A 27,603-nucleotide genomic window follows, 5' to 3' on the forward strand; every position below is an offset into this window, starting at 1 on the left:
ATTGCTGTTTATTTTATATCACTTCTACCCTTAATTAGTTTTTCACCGCGTAAACAAACTGGATGCCACAGCTCTTTCCACTAAAAGCAATTAACCAAAGTACAGATTTCGGTGGTTGAGACCAAGTCACAATCACCAAAACAAGGAGTGAGCAGCGAAGCTTATCTTTCACTGCACGTGCTTTATTGGAACCGTATAAATCCTTTTTAATTTCGTTCAGTGAACTTTCCAAAATGGAAAGTTCTTCCTTCTGCAATGGATGGCACGCTGACTACACCGGAGTGGATGCATCTAATTCCAGCAAGAATACGGATGACTAATTGTTGATTACAGCTGTGCTTGGATGTTGTCGATAAGAGTTAATGTCCCATAGAGCAGTTTTAAGCTAATTTTTAACTCTGTCGAGGTAAAATAATTTTCACACTTCCTTGATGCAAAATTATAAATTACACGCCTAAGTGGAACCGCTGGGGACCTGCGCATGCAGCAGTTCTGGCTGAAATGTGAAGGGTAGGTAGAGCATGCCTCGCCAACAAAAGATATCTTTTTGAAAAAGTGAAAGGTTTAAATGAATGATTTAATATTATTGTAGTTAAATCTCTCAAGCATTTTATTAACGACCGTTTCATATTCCAGGTCGTATACATCCTCCAGCTACCATTCCCAATTTTCCACCTGTGTTTCCACATTTCCCAGCCCTGGGAGGAAGGTAAGTAGATGAGATTTTCATCTTTCCCTATTTTAAGTGTTATACTTTTCTTTGGCTGGGATTTAAAAGCCAGCCACAACTGCCTCTTTCTGACAGTTGCTTTTTCACTTTCTTATTGGATTACGGGAGCAGCTAATATCAAGCTATGTACCTTGCGCATGTGCGTTTATTTAATTGGAGAATAATCTTTAAGGATTTTTAACAGTATCTGCGGGGCGAAATAGCTGATCTCAATGGAAATCAGAAATCAAGGAAAGGCTGAATCGCTGTAGCCATGGAGATACCGTGGAAGTAAACCAAAGGACTCATTTAAAGTAAAACTTTTGGATTTTTTGTTCCGGTTGTAATAAATCCAAATATCCGAGTGTTTCAAAAAATCAAAGCATCTTCCCATTCTGGCAAAGCTCTTTCTTAAGAAAGTTCTCCATCTGTACGAATGGGCAGTCTTGGGCTCTTATAAACTTGTATTAGGGAAGCTCTGTTCCACCCTCCCACAGAAATATCGTCCCTTGTCGCTCCGAAAAGAGCAAGGGAAGCGTAGTTTGGGTTATTGGTTTAATGTGAGCCACTGACTGTCGATTCCATTGAATCTGTGAGTAAGAGTGTGCTGACAATCGGATGCGTAGTTGAATGCGTACACCTCGCCATCTGCCTCTTCATCTTAGGCCACTGTAGGCGCGAGTCGCATCCCATCCAGGCACGCAGCCGACACTGCCAGAATGTCATATCCGGCAGGCCGTCACTTCGCCGCACCGCATATTCTCTCGCTTCGGCACCTGCAGCGGCACAATGACGACGATTACCCCGAGGTGGTATTGAGGCCACCACTGTTTGCCCTATGTGGTAGCGAGCACGTGCAGGTCTTCCTCTCTTCACGGCCCCTCCCGATTGTCTCGAACAAAAGTGTGCCAGCGAGCCAACCTCTGACTCCGCGGCTCGCACTGTCACTTCGAACGTTCAACCGACTCCTATTATCCCCGGATATTCCTCCCGTTTTCTCCCCTCCCTCGTTCCATTCTCGTTGTGTCATTCCTCCCCCCCGCAAGACCCAGCTGGTCCCCTTTTATTCCACAGAAATGGGGCACACAGCCGGTTGACTTTGGCATCCATAATGAGCGGGGATTGCCAGAGGGACAGCAATGTCCGCACTCTCTAATCCCTGTTCCATCACGTTCCCCGTGGCGTGAGACGCGACCGTCGTTCCTTCCAGCTGCGCTGACTAGTCACGGAACCGGCTTTTCACTCACAAATCATTCGTGACATTTACTTTCCCCCACCCCACCTATAATGCTTAGTTTTGACAAGCACCTTTTAATTTGGTGGCCACGCAGCCGTCTTTGTTAAGTGTTGTCGTCTTCAGTTTGTCTTAAAGTTCCTCCCCCACTCCACTCCGTCATCAACTGGTTTATTTTTAGGTGAGCAGAGGAGGAAAGCCGGGCTTACTAATACCATTCTGATGGTTCCAACCATTTCCCATAGAACTCCACTCTTTTCATTAAGCAATCTTTTTTTCTGGGGCTTCCTCCAAAATAGCTGTGGGGAAAGATAAGATGCACTTGGCCCGGCCACATTTCATATGTAACATTTTGTAGTCGAAATAATGAATCTTTCCCTCCCGGAAATAATAATGATTTACTTAATTTCATGTTTAAGAAAAAATATTTAGGCGAAAATTTGGTGTTCAGTTACTTTTGGAGTGATGACACTGAGCTCGCACCACTGGGTCGAATTCAGTCATTTGTTATATATTTTATTCTGATTACTGTGCACACAATTCAGCACCATTAGCCATAGTTTTGTCCACTCCAAGTGGCTAATGAGATTCGATCCCCTTTATAAGAGAAGATTCCAAACAATTGACCACAAATTTGCTGTTCTTCTATAATAGCTAAATGAATCGCAATATTCATGTGCAAGTCTTCTTCTTTGCTGGTACTTGCTATTACAAAAGTATCAACAGAAAGAAAAAAGTACCAGTAAGCGACCAGAGTCAAATAAGATATATTAAAAATTGATATTATTTTATGTTGACATAGTCCATATGGAGCAGAAAAGTGGATATTTTTCGAAGGTGTACTTGAGTGCGCTCAAGTTCTCCAAAAGAATTGAAAAATATGAGTATTATTTGCTTTAAAAGGCAAAAAAGTTAGTTTAGCATGTGGTCAAAAGATAGTGAGACAATACAACTCGGAAAATCGATTTCAGTGTTCCAAACAGCGTAGTATGTTTCTAATACTTAAAATGGCGGTCTGCAGTCATCAAGAACAACTTGAAATTATCCGATATTTGTAATTTATCGAGGTTATCCTCCGTACTCACCTGACCTTGTGGTTGTTTCCAACAGTGAAGGATGACCTTCGTCTTTTTGGCAAACAACTCCAAACAAACCATAGTGTTCACAGCATCGATTCTTTGACGAACAAAATGTGTTTCTCTTCTACAGGGTGTCTGATAAGTCGCTCTGTTTTTAAATTATCTTAACTTCCTTATAGTTAAACTGATTTTAATGAAGTCGTTATTAAATTATTCATAATTTGTTTTGGTTTTGAAATTACGTTTTAAAATTCCACGTGTGTCCTTGGGATTTTCGACACCATTTCCTTAAAGTAATGTTACGTTTGCTACTGCTGATTGCAAAAAGTTAATTGGAATGTCAGTGTTCCATATCAACCAGGTTGCTGTTGCTAACCAGATAAGTGTCTCCTGTGTTATGTTGTAGGGTTTTAGGAGCATCAGTGACTAAGGCCACATTGCTCCTTGCATAATGTCTGTAAATTGCGTGTGTGTGTACCGAGGTAAAGTTTGTGATCCCTGGACGAAAATCCGAGTTTTCGGGAGAAAAAGCCATGCTACCCTCACTGACACCGAATAACTCAGCCACGTTGTGAAAAACGGCCCATAAAATTCCTCATCATCGACGGGACTCAAACTCGGATCTTTTCCACCAGATGTGGGGAGGACGGCGATTCTACCAACTGTGCTACCCACGAGGACACCTTGTGTGATGTGGACAAGGTAGTAATTAGTAATGAGTGCAACAGACCATCTTTTTAAATTTCGTACTTTTGAGATTCGGTGGAAAAATTGAGGAGAAACTGAGTCCTCTTTCGGGCCTTCATAAGCAGTAGTTCTCAGACCGTGGTTTAAATGAACCCTAGTACATAATGAGGGAAGGTATGGCAATAAAATTTATTTTTTCGAAGCGTTCTTATTCATATGGTCCTAAGTATCTGGACGATGTGGGATAACTCAAAGGAAGAAGTTTTCTTTATAAAGTAAGGGAATCTGACTGTTTGACGAAAACACTCAGCTACTGTTAAGTTAAGCTAGTCGCTGTCTTCTTGTTTACTCGATGAAAATTATAAGCAATGAATCAAGGCCGATGTTCTTAAACCGGCAAGAATTTTTGGTTGAAATACTTCCAGTCGGGACAATAAGAAAATTATTTTTTGGTAGTTTCTCGGGCATGGTTGGCATGAATTTCATCCCAACCTCTATTTTGAATTGAGATGAATTTCATCCCAATTTCAGAGATTGTACGCTAATCAACCTCGCTGGTGTAACCCACTGTCAGTTCCATTTCACTGATAAAAGGTCTCTTACACAAGATTGAGTTAAGTCTTTGGGGGGCGGGGACGAATTCTGGGTGAAAACCAGCTGTCAGCATGTTTTAGAGCAATAAAAGTGTAGGTTGTCTGTTTTCTTTCGAGCGCATTCCCAATTATAGACTGCCTTGGCCGTGTAAATGTGCGGTGGCCGTGTTAGAACAGGTGAAAGATCAAATTGGTTTTATCTTTCGTACGGAACTTCTCCGCCTGCAGCGAGAGTGTATGACCGATTTATCCTCGGCAGGTTCTCTATCCCGTACGAACATATCTCTGTATTCTCCGCCCGTGGCAATCGTTTCTTCGTTAGGCAGTTCCTCTTATCTCTGCTTGCTCAATGCGACCAACTGTGACAGGTCCGTACGTGCAGGCAAACCACGTCCGCCGACCATCTCATCTATCATTCTCCTTTGTTGGCATTCTTCTGATTTCATCATTAGCCCGTAGGTGCGAACGAAGGAAGCTTCGGGATAGAATCGGGAGCTCTCAATTTCCAGGGCGAACACAATTTTGTCTCTTCTGTGCCAGTTGTGGTGTAAGTGCACTTCCGTGCACGGCGAGTCCCAGCAGAATAAATAAAACTCCATCTTGGAAGGTTCAGGTCATTTTTCTTTCTCTCACCGCATCTGGAGAGCGCACGACTTGAATACATCGGGGCGCAGCTCCAGTAATCCCAGTTTTAATTTCTGCCAGAACTTTTCTGCCTCTTTTGTGCGCGTGAAAATTCATCCGGTAAAGCTCCGACACACAATTGGATCGTCGGCATAAAATGAATTCATCATTTTCGCAAACGCAGAAACGGCGACCCAAGAAGAAGAAGAAAAAGCGAAGTTTTTCGCTTCGCTTCGCACGAGACTAACGACCATCCCGTCAGTCAAGACAAGGTAGAATTGCTCCTTCTCCTTTCTCACCACACCAGATCATCAATTGTCACTTAGGTGGCGCTGTGCACCACGTGCTGCTATATGCAGAAAAAAAGATCCCACTACGAATCAGCAAAACAAACTCTTAATACCATTCTTTTTTTTTTTTCCTCCTTCCTTTTCTTTTTGTTGGTCCTCTCTATTCTCGCACTACCTCGGGCACTCCCCGACAGTCCAGTGACAGTCCCCATCCTACATGTATTTCCCATTTCCCCTACTCTGGATCCATTACCACAAGAGCCGAAGATAATAGGAAAGGCGGTTTTGTAGATGTCCGTAACTGATGACCAAAGTAATTTGAAACGTAAATGTGTAACTTGGTTCCCATGGTTACGGTGGTGGGAGTCAGAAGAGGCAGCATGCTGCTAGAATTCTGGCTGAGCGTTATATCGTCACCTGTCCTTAATATCTTATCTCGAAAGACATCTAAGAGATCTGATGGAGGTGTCCCTCATGCGTGGGACAAGAACCAAGGCGCATAAATACAAAATCTTGATGGGTCCACTCTTCAATTCGTGGAGCTTTATACTTCCATTATTTATTTTTATTTAATATCCATCCGAAGAACTTTTCCATGCGAAGTATTTTAATTAGTTTATTGGTATGCAAAGAACAGTTGGTAAAAACCCATCAACCGAAGTTTACAGCGTGTGGCGGTTCGCTAATGGAATATAAATTTATCCTAATTGGCGGTCCATTAATAATGCACCTGTTCTCTTCCAGTTTCACTGCCCTTTTGCCACTGCACTAACCTTTAATTCGGATTTCGTCTGTAATTGAATTTCAACCTTCGCACTCTGGGATTCTTACTTTAATTCAGTGGGATAGAAAACAAGAGGGAAAAGGACTGTACAAAAAAAGATGACAACAGAAGTACTTACACCAAATCGACTGTTGTAATGCTAACCAGGTTTTCCCAACGTGACTAGCTTTCCTTTGTTTGAAGTGCGTGCTCAGTTCAACAGTGTCGTGGTGACGCTGATAAGGTAATTCACGTGACAAGGCCATATGTCACCTCTGATTTTACGTTGGTTATCAAACTCAATCTAGCCGTGTTCTATATCCGCTGGGGAATTTCCAGTTGGTTCCAAATATTGCGACTAGCGAAGTCGATGTTACACCTTGTATCAGATAAATCCACTCCTTAGATGCACTCTGTTAAGAGCTGAAAGAGATCTAAGAAAGCGCACTCTTCAGAAAGATAATTGAACTTGCAGCGTTCTCTTCTTTCACTGAGGGTTTCAAAGTGCTCCAGAATTAATAGAAACTTCATGATTCCTTATAAGCCATGCATTTATAGTATCGACCCTATTTTGGCAGCGGTCACTTCCCCACATTCTCCTGAAACAGTAGTTTGAGGAGATACAGATAAACAGCCTCCTTTCAAAGAATTTCCACAGTACAGGTAAGACAGATTCAAAATTACACCACAGACAGCTGCATTTCTTCAGCGATAGTGAACCAAACTCAAACCACATGAAACAGGTTCGGTGGTGATGTAATACTACCACGATGCATTGTCATCTACTGGTATAATGTCCAATGTTACTAGTCACCAGGATAGTAACGTACATTGCGGGGAGGCAGGTTCCATTTATGAGCAGTTGATCCATTCTGTGGAGTGTTTTCCTGATGGCTGTTGGTTCTACACTTGTCCCAGTTCTCTTAACAAAAAACCGTGGAGTCAGTTCATTAAGAATACATTTGCGATTTCCTCTTGCTATCTGTTTGAACTGCAAACATGCTCTGGGGATCATTAATGGTGATTTTACCGATTTGTGATGAATGGTCGCATTATCTTCGATATTCCATTGACGTACGATGATTCCAGCATTTGATTTTGGGTGTGCCACGGTTTCTGCTGTCTGGCGAATGGATATGACCGCTTTGTGACAACCTACTAATTCAATGATCACCACCTTTCCATAACTTCGGGCTTTCTTCACACGGTGGCTGTTTTTCTCGAACTAAGGTAGAAAGTTGGCTTCTCCTGGGAAATTAGGGGTTTTCCGTCTGTCAAACGATAGATCTTTATATTAACTAATGATTTTAAAGAAAACTTAGTTTCCATTTCTGTTATAAGAGGGAATGCAGAGTTATCATTTTTAATATGGGTTTCTTTTTCTCTCGGAAACTCTTCCATTAAACAGAAAATCGACCTCGGAATATACTCAATTTACAGACAATGTGGCCTTAGTCGCTGATGCGCCTAAAACCCAACGTACAACAACAGAATCTTACTTTGGTCTATTTGTCCAATTTCAAGGATCTCATCGTTATTCAGAGTTACGGTTTTTCATTCCCCACCAAAGGTTTCCCCCATCTCTGCGTTGCTTACATTTTGGGTGTGCCAGTTTGCTGGGAAAGCCATAGATTTAAAAGTGTGTGGGTATTGAATTTGTGTTATGTCGTGTACCTTTGTTCATCTGGTCGTTTAGCCGCTAGACCCCTGCTGAGGCCCAACGTTGCCCCACTTACACCCCGTGGAGGCAGACCAGGAACTTGGTAGACTATTTTTACTCTGGCAGGTCCTGCCGCCTAATTTCCTGAGATTTCAGCGGCTAGGACCTACAAAAATTATAAGTGAATGTGGCCCAATCCATTAAAAATAAACTCTTTAACCATTGGTTGTGTTGTTAACAATGAAATATCAGTTAATAGTAATTGTACCCTCGTGGGTAGCACAAGTGGCATAATCACAGTCCTCCCTACACCAGGTGGAAAAGACTTGAGTTCGAATCCCGTCAATGCCGCGAGCAATTTTTAGTCTTTTTCATAATGTGGCTGAGTTAGTCGGTTTCAGACGAGGGTATGATGGTTTTTTCTCCCAGAAACTAGAGTTTTTCGTCAGGCAAACATCAAATCGAAGGCAGTACACACGCAATTTACAGACATATTATATACGACGCGATATGGTCCAAGTTGCTAGTGTGCCCAAAACTCAACAACCAGTAGTAGTGACACAGGATCAGAACTGTTGAAGAACTTCGTATAGTCTCCTGTCTGCTCCACCAAAGGTTTTGAAATTCTATTTGAAGAAAATTCTGCAACGATCGTTTCACACACTATCATTAACACACCTACACTTCAGTTTTATAGTTGAATTAACGGATTCAGTTCCTTCTATTGAATTTCCTACTTCTGTAGCTGAGTGAATCCAATTAAAGAAACGTCAGAATTCCTTAATTTTTACATAATAATTACATTCTTAAGAATGGAACTGAAAGCGTTTAATTACCTTCTTAGAAATTAGTCTCGAATAATTTCTCCAATTTATTTTCAAACGAATGGAAATTTGAAATGATAATCAAATTACAAATTTTCACTCATTTGAAAATTACGTGGAACACATTTACATTTATTTTAAATTCATTTTAATTTACATCCAGCGCAACTCTAGTAATTACTCCATTAAAGTGCAATCTGAGAGAAGTTTGGCTTCGAAATTAGTTTCTTCCATACAGCTCAAATTACAATATCGCATTCATGAGACCAAACTTCGAGGCGCCTGCTGTCCTTTTTATAAGTCCAGAAAAGTGTATTAAAAAAGAAAAGTGGAGGAGTAGGATACAGTTCCTCCTTAATAAAAACTCCTGCAAAGATCAACGTCTGAAATTCGAAATTTTGCTTCTTTCTTTAATCATGATCACATTCTATATTCCATCTCTTCATTTGGTATCCAAGGTGTCTGTAACACATTTTCTTCAAGATTGGGTTGGCAATGTTTGCCAACCCAATCTTGAACAACTTTTCCCCTTACATCGCTTCCTCCAGCATTGAAAATTGAGCTGGGATGATCGTGGTGAGGAGGGAGGGAGTTTTTATTATAATAAACGCGGACAAAAGTCATTAATGCTTGCTCTATCCAGTCTCGCCAAGAGATGACAATGAAAATCAATTGGTATTAATGTTTGTCCGAAGACCAACGTTGTTTTAAATGAGATAAAACTGCGCACAGTGAGTGTGCTAATGCATTGCACGTGATGCCAGGGCTAATGTTATTGTTGTAGTCTGATTGCAGGCCCGGTGCGCTGCAGGTATCGATATCGCTGGAGGCAGGCTGCCTCGAGAGACCAATAGGCGGATGATGGTTTCTACGTGATATTGTCCGAAACAGACTGATGATGGCAAGGAGTAGACTCTACGGAGCAAGATGGGGGTTACAGGGATTGTTGCATCGCTGAATCTGCACTAACAACCGAAGAACACATTCGTACGATGCTCGAAATTTCCACATGAGCAGACTTTCCCCCCGGGTGACCAAACAGAGAGAGAGAAAGAGAAACGACTGTTAGCGAAGAGGAATGTGTCGTATCTAGGGAAACACGAAGACAACGTAAACAAGGGCAGTATGAATGTCATTCAACTAATGCACTTGAAAGATGAACTGCGATTACGTTGTCAAGACAACTACTTTCTTCCACGCGGCTCGAATTACAATATCGCATTCCAGAGACCAAACTCGGAGGCGCCTCCCCTCCTTTTTTATAAAGTTTAGAAAAGGAAGCGAAGCCAGATTAAACTATTGTTGTTTATTTTGGTCATGTACATAATGCAGGCGTGCATTCCACTCTCCCTCCAAACCATCTATATTAAAACTGTCATCTTCCTTTATGAGAGCCTCTATTGTGTTCGCTCAGACTAATGGATCTTTCCAGAATATGTTTACCGAGTAGATCCAATGGCTTTAGACGACTTATGTTTTTGCCTCGGGTTCCTTGAGATCCTGGGTATTCCGTCTGCATCATCTGTCATTGTGACATGTTTGTGTAGGTCAAACGGGGATAATGTCCGACTGTGTGCAACAGAAATGGTAGAACACTCCTTAACCTCCCCCTTCCGTCTTAACCTTTTATTTGGTTTAATTTGAACTTCTCCGAGAAAGAGGTTATCAGCTGTTTGGAGGGACGGGTGCTACCAGACAGACAGGAAGTGCAGCCAAGCCAGTACTAGGAAAACACAACGTAAAAAATAGCTACTCCCATAAAGATCTAAGGGAGTGGTGAATTATAACAGTCGCAAACCTTGTTTCAATCGTATAAATTGCAAAAACATCCGATTGTTGACCCATTTCAAGCTGGGTCCACCATCGGGGCTTTGATTTATCGTACATTAAAAGAGATTTGAGATCGAAAGATGCCCAACGGGTCTTTCACCTCTCTTCCCTGCTCCTTAAATAACAGGAACTCTCAACGGGCCTCAATTACCTTGCTGTACCAAAAAGCCATTTCCTTATGAACCCAGTAGTAACATAATTATCCTTGCCATCGCTGTCTAAACACACACAGTTACGTCAATATTCTCCCTTTCAATGCGGTCCCCTATGTACGCTATGAATATTACGCTAATCTTTCACCTTTCTAAATTCAAACGACATCTTTCCCCTTAAATCCATAGGCAGAACCATTAGCATCGTTCCCGCATTGGAACAGCAGCTCAGCTTACATCCTAATTATAAAGGGACGGTGATTTAGAGTCTTGCGGAGTAGTTTGTGGAATATTGAGTTTGCACGGGAGTCATGGAAAATGATCCAATCACTGTACCCCTTAATTCCACCAGAAAGGCTCATCCTATCTGAAGGCTGTTTATTCTTAAAATTTCAGTGGAAATAAAATCTTGATTGTTCTTAACTTTTTGTTCACTATGAGGTAATCTCTTAATCACGCAGACTCAGCCATTTTCTGTAGTGGTATCCAACTTTAATATATCATGGCTCCACGCAGTATTTCCCTTTTGGTGTTCGCTTAAAAGTATTTTAAGCGAACATAAATGGTAATTTACAAAAAGCAAAAATGCATAATCTGAATTCAAAATCATAAATTCAGAATATTGGGAGAAATTACCATTCAAGTGTGGATTCTGTTATGTTGTGGACTTCGTTTGATCTTGGAGACTTAATCCATCAGTTTCAAAGATATTTGAATGAATCGGATGTGTATTTTTCGCTAGCGAATTGCTTAAGCAGAAAATGTTTGGAATTTTTTTATAAATGATCACATGTACAGAAATTCAAACAGGAAATCTATTTCAGAACTGTCTTATTCCAACTGAGTTGAGAAAGCTATTCTTGTGGGGGTTTGTCTCTGCCAAAAAGCGAAACCAGTCTCCTTTTAGGAGACTGGATAGAATGCGAGCGTTTATATTCTTTATTGCAGAGATATAATACACCTGCAATATGGCCAAGGGTTAGGGCCATTTTCACTTGGAGTTTATTGCCCACATAATTCTCATTTTTCCGAGGGTACTTTCTTTTTCATTACACGAGCTTAACGTCTCCACCTCAATCTTAAATGACGATCCCGTTTCATTATGTCCAAGAAGACTTAAGTACATCCCACAACACGAGGATTAACCAGTTTCATGAGGTCACCTTGGGTCCCATTCCTTTTACAAAAAAGACTACGGTGAAGTTAAGCTCGTGCTTTTAAAAGCTTTAGGTTACTAATTCGGTTTTGTGGCAGTAAGACCCGATGATCACGCATGCCATCTCCTTAAGTATCGTGTTTATTAATTATTAAAAAATCGATATCGCTGGCTCGCACTGCTGAATGCTTCAGTAACCGTTTCATCGGATGGAGTTAGAAAACCAAGAAATTACTGATACATTCTGATTAGCCCTTTCCCCGATGAAACGAAATGCATTGCAGAAATGGAGTCTGGTTACTAAGTTAAAACATTGGTCTTTATCTACCAACCACAAAACCGGAGTCTGGAAAATGGCTCTCCTGATTACAGATTCATTTAACAATGGCGCTTCTCTTGCTGCTGCTGCTTACTACCATGATAAGTCATATTTGTGGCACTTGGCACACACAGAATGTGCCCGCGTCCGTACTCTACAAAGCCGATCGGTCAACTTAAGAGGAGGGAAAGTAAAGAGCAAAGGAAGACGGAATAATGGGAACACATTCCTAAATCCAGCTTCCTTGGAAGCTCCGACTACTTACTGTGACCATCGCGAGGTCTCTCTTCTCCCAAGAGATTGCAGAATGCCTACTGGTATGTCTGTCTGTTTGTTCTAGGAATGGCATCCGGCTAGTGCACGAACGGACTGTGCCTTCCGGAAAAACATATGTCACGATTACAGTCTAAGTGCTATTTGTCGACTCCTAGGAATACGACCTGCACGCGAAGCCTCCACATGGTCTTGTTTTTTCCGTTGCCTGGGAAACAAGTACATGGAGGAGGAGGAGGAAAAAGTAAGGATGCTGATTTCACTTGACTACAGTAATTTGAATCGGGGGTTTAGTTAACCTTTATGCAGTCCATAATCTTCGTGAGGAGGCATACAATCACGCGATTGTGACAGCTACAGTCACGCGTTGACGTGGTAGTATTTTAAGGATGTAGTTAAGAGAAGTAGCCTAGTTGAGGTAATGAATGTCCATTTACAATGCTTTCGCAACATCTCTATTAAACATTGTATAATATCAAATACATATGTTCCCAAATATAAAGCCCTAGAAGCACAGAAAAATACCGTGCATTTTATATTCAATATCAGTGAAACTGTGGTGGGGGGAGGGGGCTGGCATCTGTTTTAGATTTCTAAAAGCGTTTTGACCTTCATTCTTAAAGAAACAAAAAAAGTAATATTTGCTGCTGATCCTTCAGTTTAGAGGCCCCGAGTACCAAGCGATCGCCACAGAACGGTATTCTCCATCCTTAAAAAAAGAAGTTAAATCTCTTTAATAAAGGCCTAAAGGGAAAATAACTTCAGGCATAGAAGGAAAGCTACCTTCTGTTTAATTCATTTTATTATTCATCAGATTCACAAGCGAAACTATTTTCCAGCCCCTTAGTCATTAGGTAGTACCGCTCCTACCTCCACGCGGCGGGACAGAAATTAAGATTATGTTCGGTATAGGGAAAGTATTCCATCTCTAGAAGGAAAGTCTTTCAATCTGCATCCTGAACTTAAACTAAAAAAATTCCTCTGATTCCCTTTGCTCCCTTCGTTTTAAAACAAAAATCTACGAATCAGTTAAGAAATTCCCTAAAGAAACTCAATATCCATGAAGATATTTAAGTGACAATGTGGAGTACTGAGATAGTACAGCTGATTCTAGCTGTACTCTTCGCAGATCTAAAGCCTATATGTAGAAGCAGTTGAGCCTCCACTTCATCTTTGAAAAAAAGTCCGCTTGTTAAATCACGCTACAAAGGTACAGTATTCCTAAATCATCTAATGTGCAAAATACTGTACAATGGAGTCAGGCTGGATTCCAGCCTGACTCCATAGATCTTCCTTGGACCAGTCGTAAGTTTGGTATATGATCAACACTTCTAACCCTGCTCCAAAACAAAACCGTAAGCAAGTATTCGGCCAAATAAGCAGCATGCTTATTTGGCCGAATTTGTGAATCATATCTCTGATTTCTTGGATCTTTTTCTTTTGAAGTCTAACGTTGAAATATGCAGCCGAAGCAGTCAGTTTTATTGGGGCAATATGAACCAAGCCAGCACAAGCACAGACCATTAACCAAGTCGACACAGAAACGCCACGTACAAACATCGAATGAGTTGGCACAATGAACCAAGTCAGCGCAGAGACTCTGGATGACTCTGCTAATTCTTCACCCAGCAGAGGAGGCTTCTTTCGACGATAGAAATATGTAGATGCAAAGTGGAAATGGATACCAAAGACAGGATACATCATCCATGTACATCTCCACCACTTTGTAGAAATGTTATCCTTAAAAATCCTATTGCCACACTTTTGAACTCAACTGGTGAAAGGATATCTGTCCAGTCCCCAAAGGCACCACTGACCACAGCAGTCCAGTCTATTGCTGCGTTCTACTACGCTGTTAGGGGAGCACCAAATTTCCCTCAAGTAACCCGTACCACAGAATGATAGTCTAATGTATATGGACTCATTAAATACATTTAAAGCACTACAAACTAAAACTATCACTTGCGTCCTATGCTAAAGGAAACACAAACCTATCTTAAAGAAACTGAAGGGAGAACAGTCAGAATATGTTGGTCCGGCCACACAGGAATTACAAGAAAGGAATGTGCAGATTGTGAGCTTAAAATGCAATGCATAGCCAAAAGAACGAAGAGGACAGATATATGTAGAGACCAAGCTAATAACAACTCTCAAATTAGCCGGAATTATGTAGGCACTTGGACCCTAAAACGAATGTTAGAAGACAATCGCAGGAATATCCCTTTTCCTAAGACTCAGAAATGAAGTTCCACAGAAACAAAAAATAATAAATAAATAAGAGTTAATGGTGATTCTGGTTTAAAAGGTTACCGAGGTGGAACTTGAGTAGTATAACTAGAACGTTGTGTGGAATATCGAATGATGGATTATTTTTTACCTTATTAATGTTGCATCGTATAATTTAAGTAGAATGTGAGATAAGGGTCAATATTCGGCAGTCCCTCCCTCCTTCTCCCCAAAAGAATTTAAAAGTATTTTTAACGAGATGTACACAGCCAACAAGATGAAATAGAACACCGCTCACCAAACTGACAGCTATGTAATGGTTGCCATGACTACGTCGCGCCCTCCACACGTGGCTCAGTTTTTCACTAGTGTGGACATCGCGTTTCCATTGCCACAAAAGCATGGAGGAGGGACTGAGCATCGCCGCTTCATTTTATAACAGAATGGTTCAGTAAACTGACATCGAATGAAGTTGTGTATATTAAGTGGAATATTCATGGATGGATCCGTGTACACTAACCACAATAATTACATTTTATTCATATCTTATGCAGAAATTCTCACAAAACAGAGTGGAGAGGAGGATTATTATCGTTGATTCGTTGTGCAGGATACACTGGCTGTTCAGTAGAAACTGCTCCGAGGCAGCAACTTAAAAAAATCCAATGAAAATCCAGGGAGTGATGGAGAACCCCTTTTTGGGTACAATGCGTGGCAATGGTCTGTGTACAGGGCTGGCATTTCAAATTGTTAAGGAAAAAAATGCAATTTTCCTTTGGTCACCCCCCATGCGTACAAACACAGCAGCGCATCATTACAGGAGCGCCATTACAACGTTCAGAGGTCAAGTGGCACATGGCGGATGGATGTTAAAGATCATTATTCTGCAAGGAGTTACGACAGTGCGCGCCCAAGTCGCAAGTGTTCTTTACAGCGACAACACTCTTCGACTACTTTATCTGCCATACTCCATTACAGTTGGCCGCACGTGCTTCTTAACGCTCGCTTTTGTTACCGAAGTAATTTACTCTCGTTAAAGGATCGCTTTTGCTCATTGCTTCTCACTCTCCCTTCATTACCTCTTCGCTTCCAGCCTCTCACTCTTTTTTGTCTTGTTCTTTCTTTCTCCAAAACAAGGTTTCCTTATTTAAGACAAACGTGTCTCTTTATTTATGTTTATTTTCCCTAGAGGGAATGTAGTTTCATTTCTCCCTGGAGGATCTTGTACCACGTCTGTAGAAAGAGCCTTAGATCTTAGTAATTGCAGAAGATTATGTAAGTTCAAATTGTTTCATTATATTATGGAAGAGAAAAGTTTGTTCTCCTTTGATCAACGTTCATTATGACCCAGAGCCTGCCTTCTACATAATTTCCCAAATAGAGACTGTGGCTAACGAATAAAAGTGGTAAATTCTTTAAGTAAGATGGCATTAAAGAATACAAAGTAGAAACCACCCAAATTTTTGAGAAGATCGGGATTTAAAATTAAAACAGGATTTGGGTGGTTCCTTGAACCTTTCTCAGTGGCACTGCCGTCTCATTAGATAATGAACAGAACCTCAACGTGCAAACCAAACAACCCGATTTAATTTTGAATGATTCTTGTGATACAGATCTTGTCGAATCTTTCAGTGAATTGTATGAAAGGACAGAATGAAAGATAATCAAAATAAATGAATCTTCCTTTTATTTAAATGCATCTAAAGCGATTCAGTGAAGCTTGTAGATATTTTCTTGGGGTGACCAGGTCTTCAGCATTATTTCGATATGTCAAGATAATTTTATTGTTACTCTGTCTATCTTTCTATACAATAAGTTCAAAGAGGCGCCTCCGTAGCCAGGTGGGAAGAAGTATCACACGCTTCTTGATTAGACCGGGGTTCGAGCCCGTCACCACCAAATACGGAGGATGCGGAAAGGTCAGGGATTGACCACCGCATATCCCGGAGCAATATGGCCTTAGTTGCTAATGCTCTTAAAAACCAAATAACAAATAAGTTCAAAGAGCTCGCAATTTAATGTTTACTTCAGTGGTTACTGAAGATACTGTGATAGTATTTGAAGATACTTTTTTGGGTGGTGTAATTACTCTTAGTGGTATTGTTGATGTCCAGCATTTCGCGGATTAATATTTTATTCTCTCTGCACGCCTAAAGAACTCGGTATTTGCCAATATCCATGTCTACTCATTGGAGAATGGCAAAGAAATCCTGTCAAGAGCATCCATCCCAAATCCGGGATTTCGAATATACAGTACTTGAAGGATAAACTGGTTGAAAATCTTCTCTTTTTGCTCCGAAACATCCTAGAGGTATTGAATTGGCAAGGCATTTTCAATGGTATTTTTCTCAAGTCACTGAACTGTTGGCCAAGTAGATGGTAAAAACATTTCATAGTATGGAAAATTTCACCATGGTTCCATCCAGGATTAGTGAGCCAAACGAAATAGTATTTCTCTACCACCACCGAACTTAACAAGTGAATTCAGAACTATGGCTAAATTATACCGTTAATAGACTGACTAAATAATTACATCTAGCCAGAGTATTGTCAATACTCTGCGTTGATACATGGAGATACGATCTTTATTGCATGATAAAGAGCGTAGCATCCAAACAGTGAACGCAATGGAAGTTCCGTGTCTAGTTCAGGTGAGGGCCCAGTTAGTGCCACTAGCTTCAATGCATCTAGAATTAGCTTGACTTTTTCTATAGCGACTGTCCAAAGCTGCCTCGACTGTTGATCCTATTAGAATTTAACATGCAACTCAATGTTTGGTAATTGTAATACTTGATAGGCTGCCAGAACATCAATTTACAGACAATAAAAGCTCAAAGCGAGACGTGGAATTCCATATTGACAATCATTTTCTTGTGTTGTTATTCCCAGGATTATTATTTTACTGAGATTACTCCGGAAGGGATTCCGGAGTGGGTGGGGTAAGAGAAAGATACTAAACAGCATTTAAAGTCTACTTTAAATGCTGTTTAGTAGAACAACTGGTAATTCCATCTGTTATCAGTGTTGTAACTCTAATTGCCTATCTTTAACGCTTGTATTTAATGAACTGAATGAGGATCAATATTTTAGGACCTCTATTGTTTTCCCTATCTGCATCCAGAGGGCGTATAGTTGCGCAACGTTAGTCCATCTTTCTGTATCTTCCGAAGGACTTATCCGTGGCCCGCCTGTTAACAAAGTGTGACGTTACCACCCTGCTGGTGTCATGAACTAACTGCGCAAAGTAACGGACGTTTTCATTATTAATGGCTAGGTGTCGCCACTTGAAATACTTAAATGGAGTGAAGCAGTAATAAATTTACACCCGAAGGGTTAATCTGTCACGTTTTGGTCTCACGGGGAGCTTGTCTTGCGCGTGAAATATTTTAGCATAACGAAGTTTGAGTAGTCCATCGGGATAGAAAAGTACACCACACCCTTGGTGAGTGTGCACGCTCATTGCGTACCACCTACATAATAGCCGAATTTCCTTCAGGAAGCCCCTCTTTCGCTTTCACCCTTTCCAAATTCTCTTCTTTCTCTTTCGGAATTTTTTTTAATTCTCCATTTGAAAATAAAAAAGATCTCGAATCATTTTTCGGCTAGTTCTTTTTCTGGCCACCATTAAATTAATTGAAACCCAAACGCCCGCCCTCCTTTCCCTTCCCCCATTAAGACACAATAAAATTCCATCGAAATACGCTGATAAGTTCCTCCCATAAAACCAAAGCGTGTTCTGACTCACCGCAATGTAAAAGCTAATTGTAACTAAGATTAAGTTTCTTATTTTCTGAAGCGAAAATTACTTCTGAAATTAACTTCACCCATGAGTGAGTTTTAATGGAAATCACAGCTGTCCCGCGTGTCTAGCGTTTGTATGCGATGGATCGAGCGTTAAACACTCATCAGTAATTTTTTAAAATAAATACTCGAAGGGACAAAAAAAGACTTTTACATCTCTCAAGGTTTTTAATTAAATTAGAAACCGGGAAACATCTGTACTGGAGATAGAGCAGAGAAGGGGAGCTAATGGTGGGAGCGATGGAGAAATAATTAACTATTCCTGTCATCACGTGCTAATCTACGCAGACTTTTCCGCACAACCAGACATCGGTGCATTCTTCAGTTGGTGGAAATATTCGGTAGAATTGAGATAGACATGATATTGGAATGAGGCAGAAGGAAACTGCTGAACTGGCTGTTGCAAAGAACAAAAAGTGTGAGAATAAAAGGGGGTAAAAAGGAAAACAGCTCGGAGAAAATAAAATAAATTAATTCCAATGATTTATAAAGAAAATGTGTAGAGTTCGGGCCATCTTAAATTTGTATATCCTCTGTTCGGTCACTGAGAGACATTCGTGGAATACCTAAGGTCAAATTATTAAGCTTCCTTGGCAGTTCCTATCAGCAGTTTTGCTTTGACGATTTCCTTATCGATGGATGAAAACAATTGTTCTAAATAACAAATAATTTTCATCATTATTCTCTAACATCATTGGAAAATCGATCTGCCATGGACCGGATTCAGTTACCGTCCATGGCAGATCGATTTTCCAATATTCAAAGTTGCAGAAACTGAAACTTTCAATATTAGAGCCTGTCCATCTCCACACAACACTGATTCACGTGTCACTCAGTACCTCTTTTCGACACGGTCGGGTTTTCCGAATCACTGAGTTAGTATTCCAACCAACGGTTAAAATTGCCTTGGTACTAATTGAAAACTTCCAGTTTTCTGTCTAACTGTATAAATAGTGGAATAATGTCGATGATTTGGCCGCTGGCTTTATTCCAGGAACCCCCACTTCCTTAGGATTTCTCGTGCAGTCCACGCAATTACAAATAGAGTTATTAGCATAAAGCCTCTCATTAAGCTGCTCTGCCGAGATTTAACGCACACCGTAGGATCTTATACTGCTGCCAACGTCGTAACTAAGGTCTTTATAAGGGAGCTCATGGTCGATGTATTACATCATTCATACTTCCATCCTGCTCTTTATTGTGACGTCTCTGTCACTTCCTGTGTCGATCTCCTTGGGGAGCTGACTTGTTACTCCCGTACCTGGTTTGGTAATTGGGAACGAATCTAACCAATCATCTTGGCGGAAGGATAGTAACAAGACCGTCTGCCTCATTACAACTGTGTGACCCGCTACCGTGCCTAATGGAATGGTTTTATTGGCCATGCATTTGTCAAGTCCAGCTGCACAAGATCGGTGATAGAAAGGCTAACGATAAGATTCTGCAGACCGAAAGGTCAATGGGATCAAATGAGTAAAGAGGAACTTCTAAGTGTGTGTGGAGTGTTTTGATAGAAATCGATGGAGAAGAGCGCAGGAGGGAGAAAACAAAGGTCACAACATTGCAAGCTGGCATTCCTATCAATCCCTGGCTTAGACCCTGCTCTAATGTAATGGATGAACACCGTAGTAGCGAAGGGGGTCGGTAGAAAACGCAGTTCTTCGCAAAAGATTTTGCCAATAAGTACATAAGAACAGCCATTTCTAATCAGCATTTCTTGCTGTATTACTGCTACCAATAAAGATAGTTTTTAATAAGCGCTGTTGTTTGTGTTATAATGATCGAAAATGATTTTCGATTCATTAAATTTATGAATAATGAAACTCAAGGTTTTCTAATTTTAATAAGTTCTTAACATTTTAAATTTAATAATTATTTAAGGAAAAATTCTAAAAGAAATTATCTTAATATAAATTTTGGCTGTATCCACTGTTAAGTGATACATTAAATTAATTTTATCACTCTGATGAAGCACGTCGCGAATCTTGCAGACTCCCTCTGGACAAATGGAATTAACCAGCGACGATTTTCACAGCCCTCTCATTCAATTAGGTTTCATATTTCAGCAATATTGCAAACGATTGATTGAATTCTTTGGGTGTCTGCGAGTTTCATGTCCCTGGATCCAGGGTTTCTTTTTTTGGATTCTGGGACATGCCGGCATTCCAGGGAATAAGCTCGCCAGTGAAGATGCAAAAAACTCAATGAACTCTGCAGAACAGTGTCTAGTACTATATAAAGACTATAAATTGAAAACAGAAAGAATTTGGAGAGAAAAATTGGTTCAAATCTGGCAACCACAAACTAATAACACACTATTCCAGATAAAGGAGAGAGACCACAGCTTTGACTTTCCAGCTTTAGACGAAACCACATGAAAAAAGTAGTTTTATGCAGGATACGTGTCATGATTGGCAGCCTATCATACGAGTGGACCAGCGTCGAATTTCTTGATAACATTGGACTGTTGGAGTAAAATTTTTTGCATACAGACACATTACATTCGTAATGTGATGTTTCTGTATGCGTTCAGTTTGCAGAATTTCGAGGGAAGAAAGAATTATTAAAATGATTACCCTTGTTCGAGTTTAATTACCCTGGCAATTTTAAGGGTAAAAATCTTGCTAACATTGTTTTTGTGTACTGTCCCTATAAGACCAATTTCGATTCCTCATGTCCTTTGTCCATAGACGTCTGTTCTCAGATCAGACTTTTAATTTTTCATTTCATAAAAACCTTTGGAAAATAAACAAGAAAATATACGTCGCGCTGTGTCTTTCTATCCTCCAACAGAAGCACGTGAGAAAAACAATGAGAGGTTTTCGCCGACGGTTTATCCTCATGAGTCGTGACGAATTAGCCCCTTAGTCTTACTGGCAGTCATTAAAGTGCAGCGAAGCTTGACAATTGTGTTGTCCACAACTGTACCTCTGAGCTACTTCCCTCCATCGAGAGGAGGAAATCCGTAGTTCTGCCCGTTGGGTAGTTCTGTCTCTTTAATGACGGCCAGGGATTTGTGTTGATCAAGCAGGATTGTCAGGATTTAACCTGACTTCCCCGAAAGTTTTTATCTTCTTTCCCCCCCTCTCTTGTAAGACACGGACGTTGATGACAACCAGGTTGTTAGTGATGGTTCGCCTACGGATACTGACACTCGGCTGAAAACTGTACACAGCAGTCAATAGGGAATAAAATGATGGGGGAAATCGTGCGCTGACCAAAATGAAGAGCAGTTACGTGCAGCGGATGTCTACGAATAAGAAGCTAATGGCACAAATCTCGTCCACCAAACTGCTGATGACAGATATCAGAAATGAAAGAAATATTTCTCGAAGCCCAACTAGATCGGATAGAGAAAAATAAGTCACAATTTGAAATGGAACACAAACTTCAATTACGAGGGGATAATTTATCCTGGACACGATCATTACTCCAGACTACACACGAAGAATTTTTTTTTAGGAAACTTGTACGTGCGTGCATCTCTGACTTAAACTTTTTGTCGTTATGGTAAAAGTGGAGTAACGCATTAAAGACTTAAATTCCGAATTAATATTTACTCGGAAACGTAAACACATTAAAAGTCTTACCGAAGCCAAAACAAATAAAACTAGTAGAAACAATGATTTCTAATAGAGGCAGGTTTGTGAGCAACCAGCACGCACGTTCTTCCTACCGTAATAAATGTGACTTAGATAAGCAAATGTCCATAACTGCGGGGAAATGTCGATAAAAGAGTGAAGCTTAAACGTCGATTACAAGAAAAGAAGCGAGCTTTCAAATTTAGCCTCATTCTTCGCCCCTGTCAAAGCTGAAAGTGCCAGATAAGAGAAGTTGGTGACTGTACGGGCCGTCAGCTTGATGCTAGTGGCCACGCCTGACCTATAATGTCCAGACGCTGACTGTCGCCGTTTGACTCTGGAGATCGATGTTTCCATTCAATAGCTATTGATCACGCCAGCCCTGGGAAGAAGCGAAGCAGTCCATTCGCGAATGACTGGTCATAGCGGTGGACCTGAATGAGGAACTATTGAGAAAACATGATGGCGTAGGAAGTGCTTGAGCGGAGGTAATGTAAATCACTTCCAGCTGGTTCCTTAGGCCCCGCGTATGTCAGTCCCAGCTTTAGCCCTCGTGCCATACAAATTAGAATACCAGCTTGGGCTGGTTTTATTAGATATGGGATGAGTGCAGTAAATATACGTCTACCAAATCATAAAGGTGGTTGCAAAGAATAGTTTTATTTAGTTTTAAATCCAGTCTTCCTAACTGTAGATAAGTTACTAACGTAGTAAGCAAAGCCAAGCCGCCTTCATTTCTTTCTTTATTTTGAATCTCTAATTTCCCGACTACTCCAAAAGCAAGTTACCTGAACTGTCACGTAAGCACGTTCATTCTTAATCCTGTAAAGTCAAGGCCAAAAGTTTAGCCAATCATCCTCGAGGAGAAATATGCTCTAAATGCAGATCAAAAGATCATACACAGACTGACTGCGATGCATAATCACGAAAATGTAAACGGGATCACTCAGTTCAATCTAAAGATTGAGAACTACGGAAACCAGAGAAAAAGACACAAATACAGGGGGTTGCGCACAAAGTAACATATTGAGGCAAGAAAGAAAATCCTGCAGGAGAACCCAAGAAGTACTTATGCAGCAGGTACCCAAAAATATCAGTCAGCTGTAGTTCTGTAGACACATCAGTGCCCCATAAAGAAGTGGGTCCAGTCCTTGCTAGGTATACTAACACATGAATAAGCTCTCCGTGACAGAACAGTGTGGGACACGATTCATAGTGCCTTCTAGTGGGCACTCTTAAAGGGAACGTTGTGTTTTGACTGCTCAAATTCTTGAGCAATCACAAGGGAATTGTGAAGGCGTACCCAAGCAGTAACCGGTGCCCATACGTGTTATAACTCCTCAAGCGTCTCCTCTTTCATTAAACATTATACGCTGTACTGAAAAAATAGATATACTGTGTGGATTAACTCTGTAACACTTATAGGGGAGGTTTCAGAGAAAACTGCTAGTTCGGGTGGGATTAGAGAAGTCGGCACACTATCGATCTATGTCAATGTCATGGGGAAAGTTACATTTGCATTCTCTCTCTTTCTCAGAGCGCTGGCGTGCAACCGTTATTCAAATCAAACTATAAAATTTATTTTGTCTATACGGTAATGCCAGGAATAATATACATAAATTAAATAAGCTTTTTGAGCAATTAATGCTGATTTTAGTGGTCTTACTGAGACGAATTCGGGATGAAAATTTTCATTTTGGTGAATATTTTGTATTAAGAAAAGACAGAGAGGAAGGGGAGTGGTGCTTGTGATCAAAAATTGCCTGAAGGTGGCAAAATCTTCCCTGGTTGATCAAAGTAAAGCGAATGTTGAGTCATTGGGGAGTGAAATGACTCGCAATAAAGGGAAGGTGACAGTAGGGGTGCGTTAAAGGCCAAATGACTCTGAAGAGTATGACAAAAATTATTTTAAGATATTAGAATGGGCTAGCAAGTACGATCCTTTCATTGTGGATGGTTTCACCCTTTCTACAAAATTTAAATACTCCAAGGCAGATTGGATTAAATATAACTCATTTATCAAATTACTCAACGCCAACATTATTAATAATGTAACCGAGCGTGTTAACAAAGGGATACTAGCCTCTGTACCACAGTCAACTGTTCTGAAGTACAGGCATGTCAATCACTTGTGGAACTTTAGGAAAAAATTAATAATAAAAATTAATAAACGAAGCTGGAAATTAATTTCGTAAAATATCCTAGCCTGCCAAATAAGAAGGAAAAATTAATATCAGTTTAATCCAGAGAAAAATCTGGTAAAATTTCAGTGACTACTTTTTCGATTCTAAGTTGGAATGGACGGGATATTTCATTTCCTGGATACTACCAAATATCCATCGGCTCAGCTATACAATATGCAACAAAACATTGATCCGAGCAGCTAAATCAACAATACCAAAGACAGAAGTTTCCTTCAACTTTGGAGTGAAGGACACAGCGAAGTAGAGCGTAGAATCTTTTTCAGAAAAGACCCAACCAACCACAAAAAAAAAATAAATAAATAAAATCGGATATTGAGTATTTAAAAAAAATTGGATTTGTTACTCATCCTCAATTAACCAACCTTCCACCTTGTCAGAACTCACACTTCCTCAAACGAAACAAACCGCAATAGGCCCAGATGAAATCCGTTATACCATGATAAAGAAGTTCATGGAACTACCTCTCAGTACACATTTGCCGGTATACAACCGAATATATAGAAGATATTTTCGCAACAAACTAGTGTCATGCAATGTTCTACTCTTTCCAAAACCAGGAAAAGATTACATAGCCATTACCGACCCATAGCCCTAAGGAACTGTCTGAGAAAACCTTTAGAATCCATTTGGGATTGATAATCAAAGCAGAAGGAAATGCCTTCTGCTGATCACCTAATAATGATCTGCTCTGATGTAGAAAGGGCATACAAGATATTGTCTCGCTATTTCCTAGAGACATCCACAACTTTGGAATAAGAGGATATCAACCGGTGATATCTCTTATCCTAACCTTTTACAAGATACATCTCTTGTCATTCACAGAACATGCGCACAATAGAACGTCAGCTACAAGGAATAAAGTTTCCCGAATATACGAAACCTAAATGCGGTTAATGTATATACGATAAATAAAATAACCGATGGTCGGAAAAAAACAACGGTTTGCCAGTCGTCTCATAGAAAAGATTAGAATTTATTTCTGTATAAAACGTAAGTCACACTCTGATGGAGAAATTAAATGATGAAAGTTGAGAACAGAAAATCACATTCACGGCAAGAATGAGACTCCGTGGTTTAATCCTGGACAGAAAACTAACTTTTATAGAACACACAAAATAAATGAGAATATACAGCCTAAAAATAATATCCTAAAGGTATATCTACTGTTATTTGTGGAGCAGATATGTCCTCCTTTATTTGAACAGAATTTTAAGATCCCAACTCAATTATGGAGTGCCTGTGTACAACCGAAAAGTCTAAAATGGCTAAATCCAATATAGCATAGTGCCCCGCACAACAGTGGTAAGATATAGTACGTTACCAGTGCAAAGTTTATATGCAGAAGCGTACAAATTACCATTGCATTTCAGAAGACGAACATTAATTAATCATGGTTGGAGCTGCAGCCAAAATCAAATCAAGCGTAGCCATTCAGTGGAGGAAATCGTGCAAGTATCAAAATAGGAAAATATTTATGGAGCTCACCCAACCATTAATAGAATAGTAAGTATAAACTTAGCAATCAATCATCCCTAATACTCCATTACGACCATAGAATACTCAAACACTAAATTGCTGTGATCTCCTCCTCCAGAAATGGAGAAAGAATAACTCTTTCAAAGCATTGCTAACAACAGTTAGATTATTTAGACGCCAGAGTTGGAGATGCAGCAATTTTTCCACTTAAAATAACATCACAGAAATTGCCACTATAGAAGAATAGATACAACCGAAATAAATGCGAAAATAGCCATGACTCGGATGTGGAATAAAAATATCTCCACTACAGTTTAATCTTCACAGACTTCTTTAATATAATACAGGCATTACAAGTGGTTTACATACCTTCCACAGATGGTTATCTTGCCAACTTTAAAGGCGAAATCGCAGTTAAGTTCTGTTAGATTTAAAAACAAGGGGGAATCCATGGAAACAAACTTCGATCCCTTAGCAAGATTGATTACATGCCTAACTATCCAGCTTTCAAACATATCAGCCAGAGCAGCGAGAAGAAAAAAATTGGCAAAATCAAAACCCATTTAGAGAGCAATAATTTCTTCTCGCCACTTAAAAAATATAAATATTTCCTAGCATTAATATATCTAGAATAAGAGAAAAGTCAAAAACATCAAAATCGGACAACAGTTAGTGTCTGATTTTGTGTTTTTCAAAATAAGATAAAGCCAATAGTTCCCGTGCATTTCTTTGATTTAAAGTTCCTTAATATTTCACTTGAAATTCTGGGACGAAGAAGAGGATCTCTTTGTGCCTCTGAGATAAACTATCCCATTTCAAGAAATTCTCTTTAATAATCTGCGCTGTTCTTTATTGCCATGGAACAGTATCATTTCCAATGGCAGAGACTCGTTCATTGTTTTTGCCTCCCCATTTAGATTAGCAATGACAAATGGAAAGAAATAAAAGTTCAATGAAAAGGAAAATGGGAATGGCATTTGCAATGGGGGAAGGCTGGAATCTCTGGTTTCAAAGCGAGTCAGCTGCTATTCTGATACTTCTCCAGGTCCTGCAATTTAGTAAACTCCCCGCGCTCGCTGATCCATCTGAAGGTACAAAGGAAGATTTTGCTGATCTGTCACCTCTCTACAGCTGCAATAATACACGCCATATGGGATGAGATGACTGGGAGATTCTGTTTGTAACACTCAAATTTCTTTAAGTAATACCATCAGTTGTTGGGCCACGTATAAACCGAGTCTTCCATTGCAGTTAGCTTTGAACGAACATCTGTGGGAAAAGGGAGTTTCTCCTTCAAGATCTATTGGTTACGAATATTTCCTTATTTTGCGTGCAAGAACGATTAACTTCGATTGGGGTAGGAAAACAAAATGACATAAAAGAACTTTGATAAACGAGGTGCCCAATAACGCATTTTGTGAAATGTGTAAATACGCAAGCCCATAATCTAATTTGAAATTTTATATTTTTTTCAGTAACTGTATGGGGTGCTTCTCTGCATTGCTTCTCTGCATATAGGAAAGTGTTCTTTTCAGGGGAGCGTAATAAACCAGTGTAAAAAATAAAATTTCGTGTTTGCCATTTATATATATTGATCGCACTGTACGTTCCTCTCCCCACCACGATATGTGAACCTATATGTGGAGTGCGTCTACTTTTTTAACTTACATAGTGTTTCATAACATGCGGGCGTATTTTCAGTATTGATCCAGGACCTGAAAACAAAGATAAAAGTACTCGTAAACGTGTTAAATTCTTAATGGATAAGGAGATAAATATTTTACTACGTAGGTGTTTTCTGATTCTTTTATTTTATTAAAATAGAAACAAATTATTTTTACCACTGAAAACTGAACAGCCATTTTTTTAACAATCCAAAATACCATAACTTCGTAACTGTTCATTATCAGATGAATTGTTTTGCTGGTCTTCAGGTCCTGAATCGATACCGAAAGTGCAGCCCACATTTTGTGAAACACCTTGTATAATGAGTGATTGTCATGCGTGCTGCGTGTTATATGGTTGTCAACCTAGGGTTAGTTACAGAACTCGAAATAAACATCATGACATTTGACCTTACACCTTGCGTTGGTGAATTTTGAAACCTAATTCAATTGAACGT

The 27,603-nt window shown here is 40.0% G+C and overlaps 1 protein-coding gene across 1 annotated transcript in view; it reads left to right on the forward strand.

Moving 5' to 3' along the window:
• Positions 1–27,603, forward strand: part of LOC150077570 (tyrosine-protein kinase transmembrane receptor Ror-like) — a 313,346-nt gene that overhangs the window by 142,003 nt on the left and 143,740 nt on the right. Inside the window, exon 5 of the mRNA XM_090385946.1 lies at positions 637–709. Coding sequence (XP_090242072.1) covers positions 637–709 — 73 coding nt within the window. The remainder of the gene's footprint in view (positions 1–636; positions 710–27,603) is intronic.

The sequence above is a fragment of the Mastigoproctus giganteus genome, chromosome 12 (genome assembly GCF_048544385.1).
Source record: "Mastigoproctus giganteus isolate SK-2022 chromosome 12, ASM4854438v1, whole genome shotgun sequence".
NCBI lineage: Eukaryota > Metazoa > Arthropoda > Arachnida > Uropygi > Thelyphonidae > Mastigoproctus > Mastigoproctus giganteus.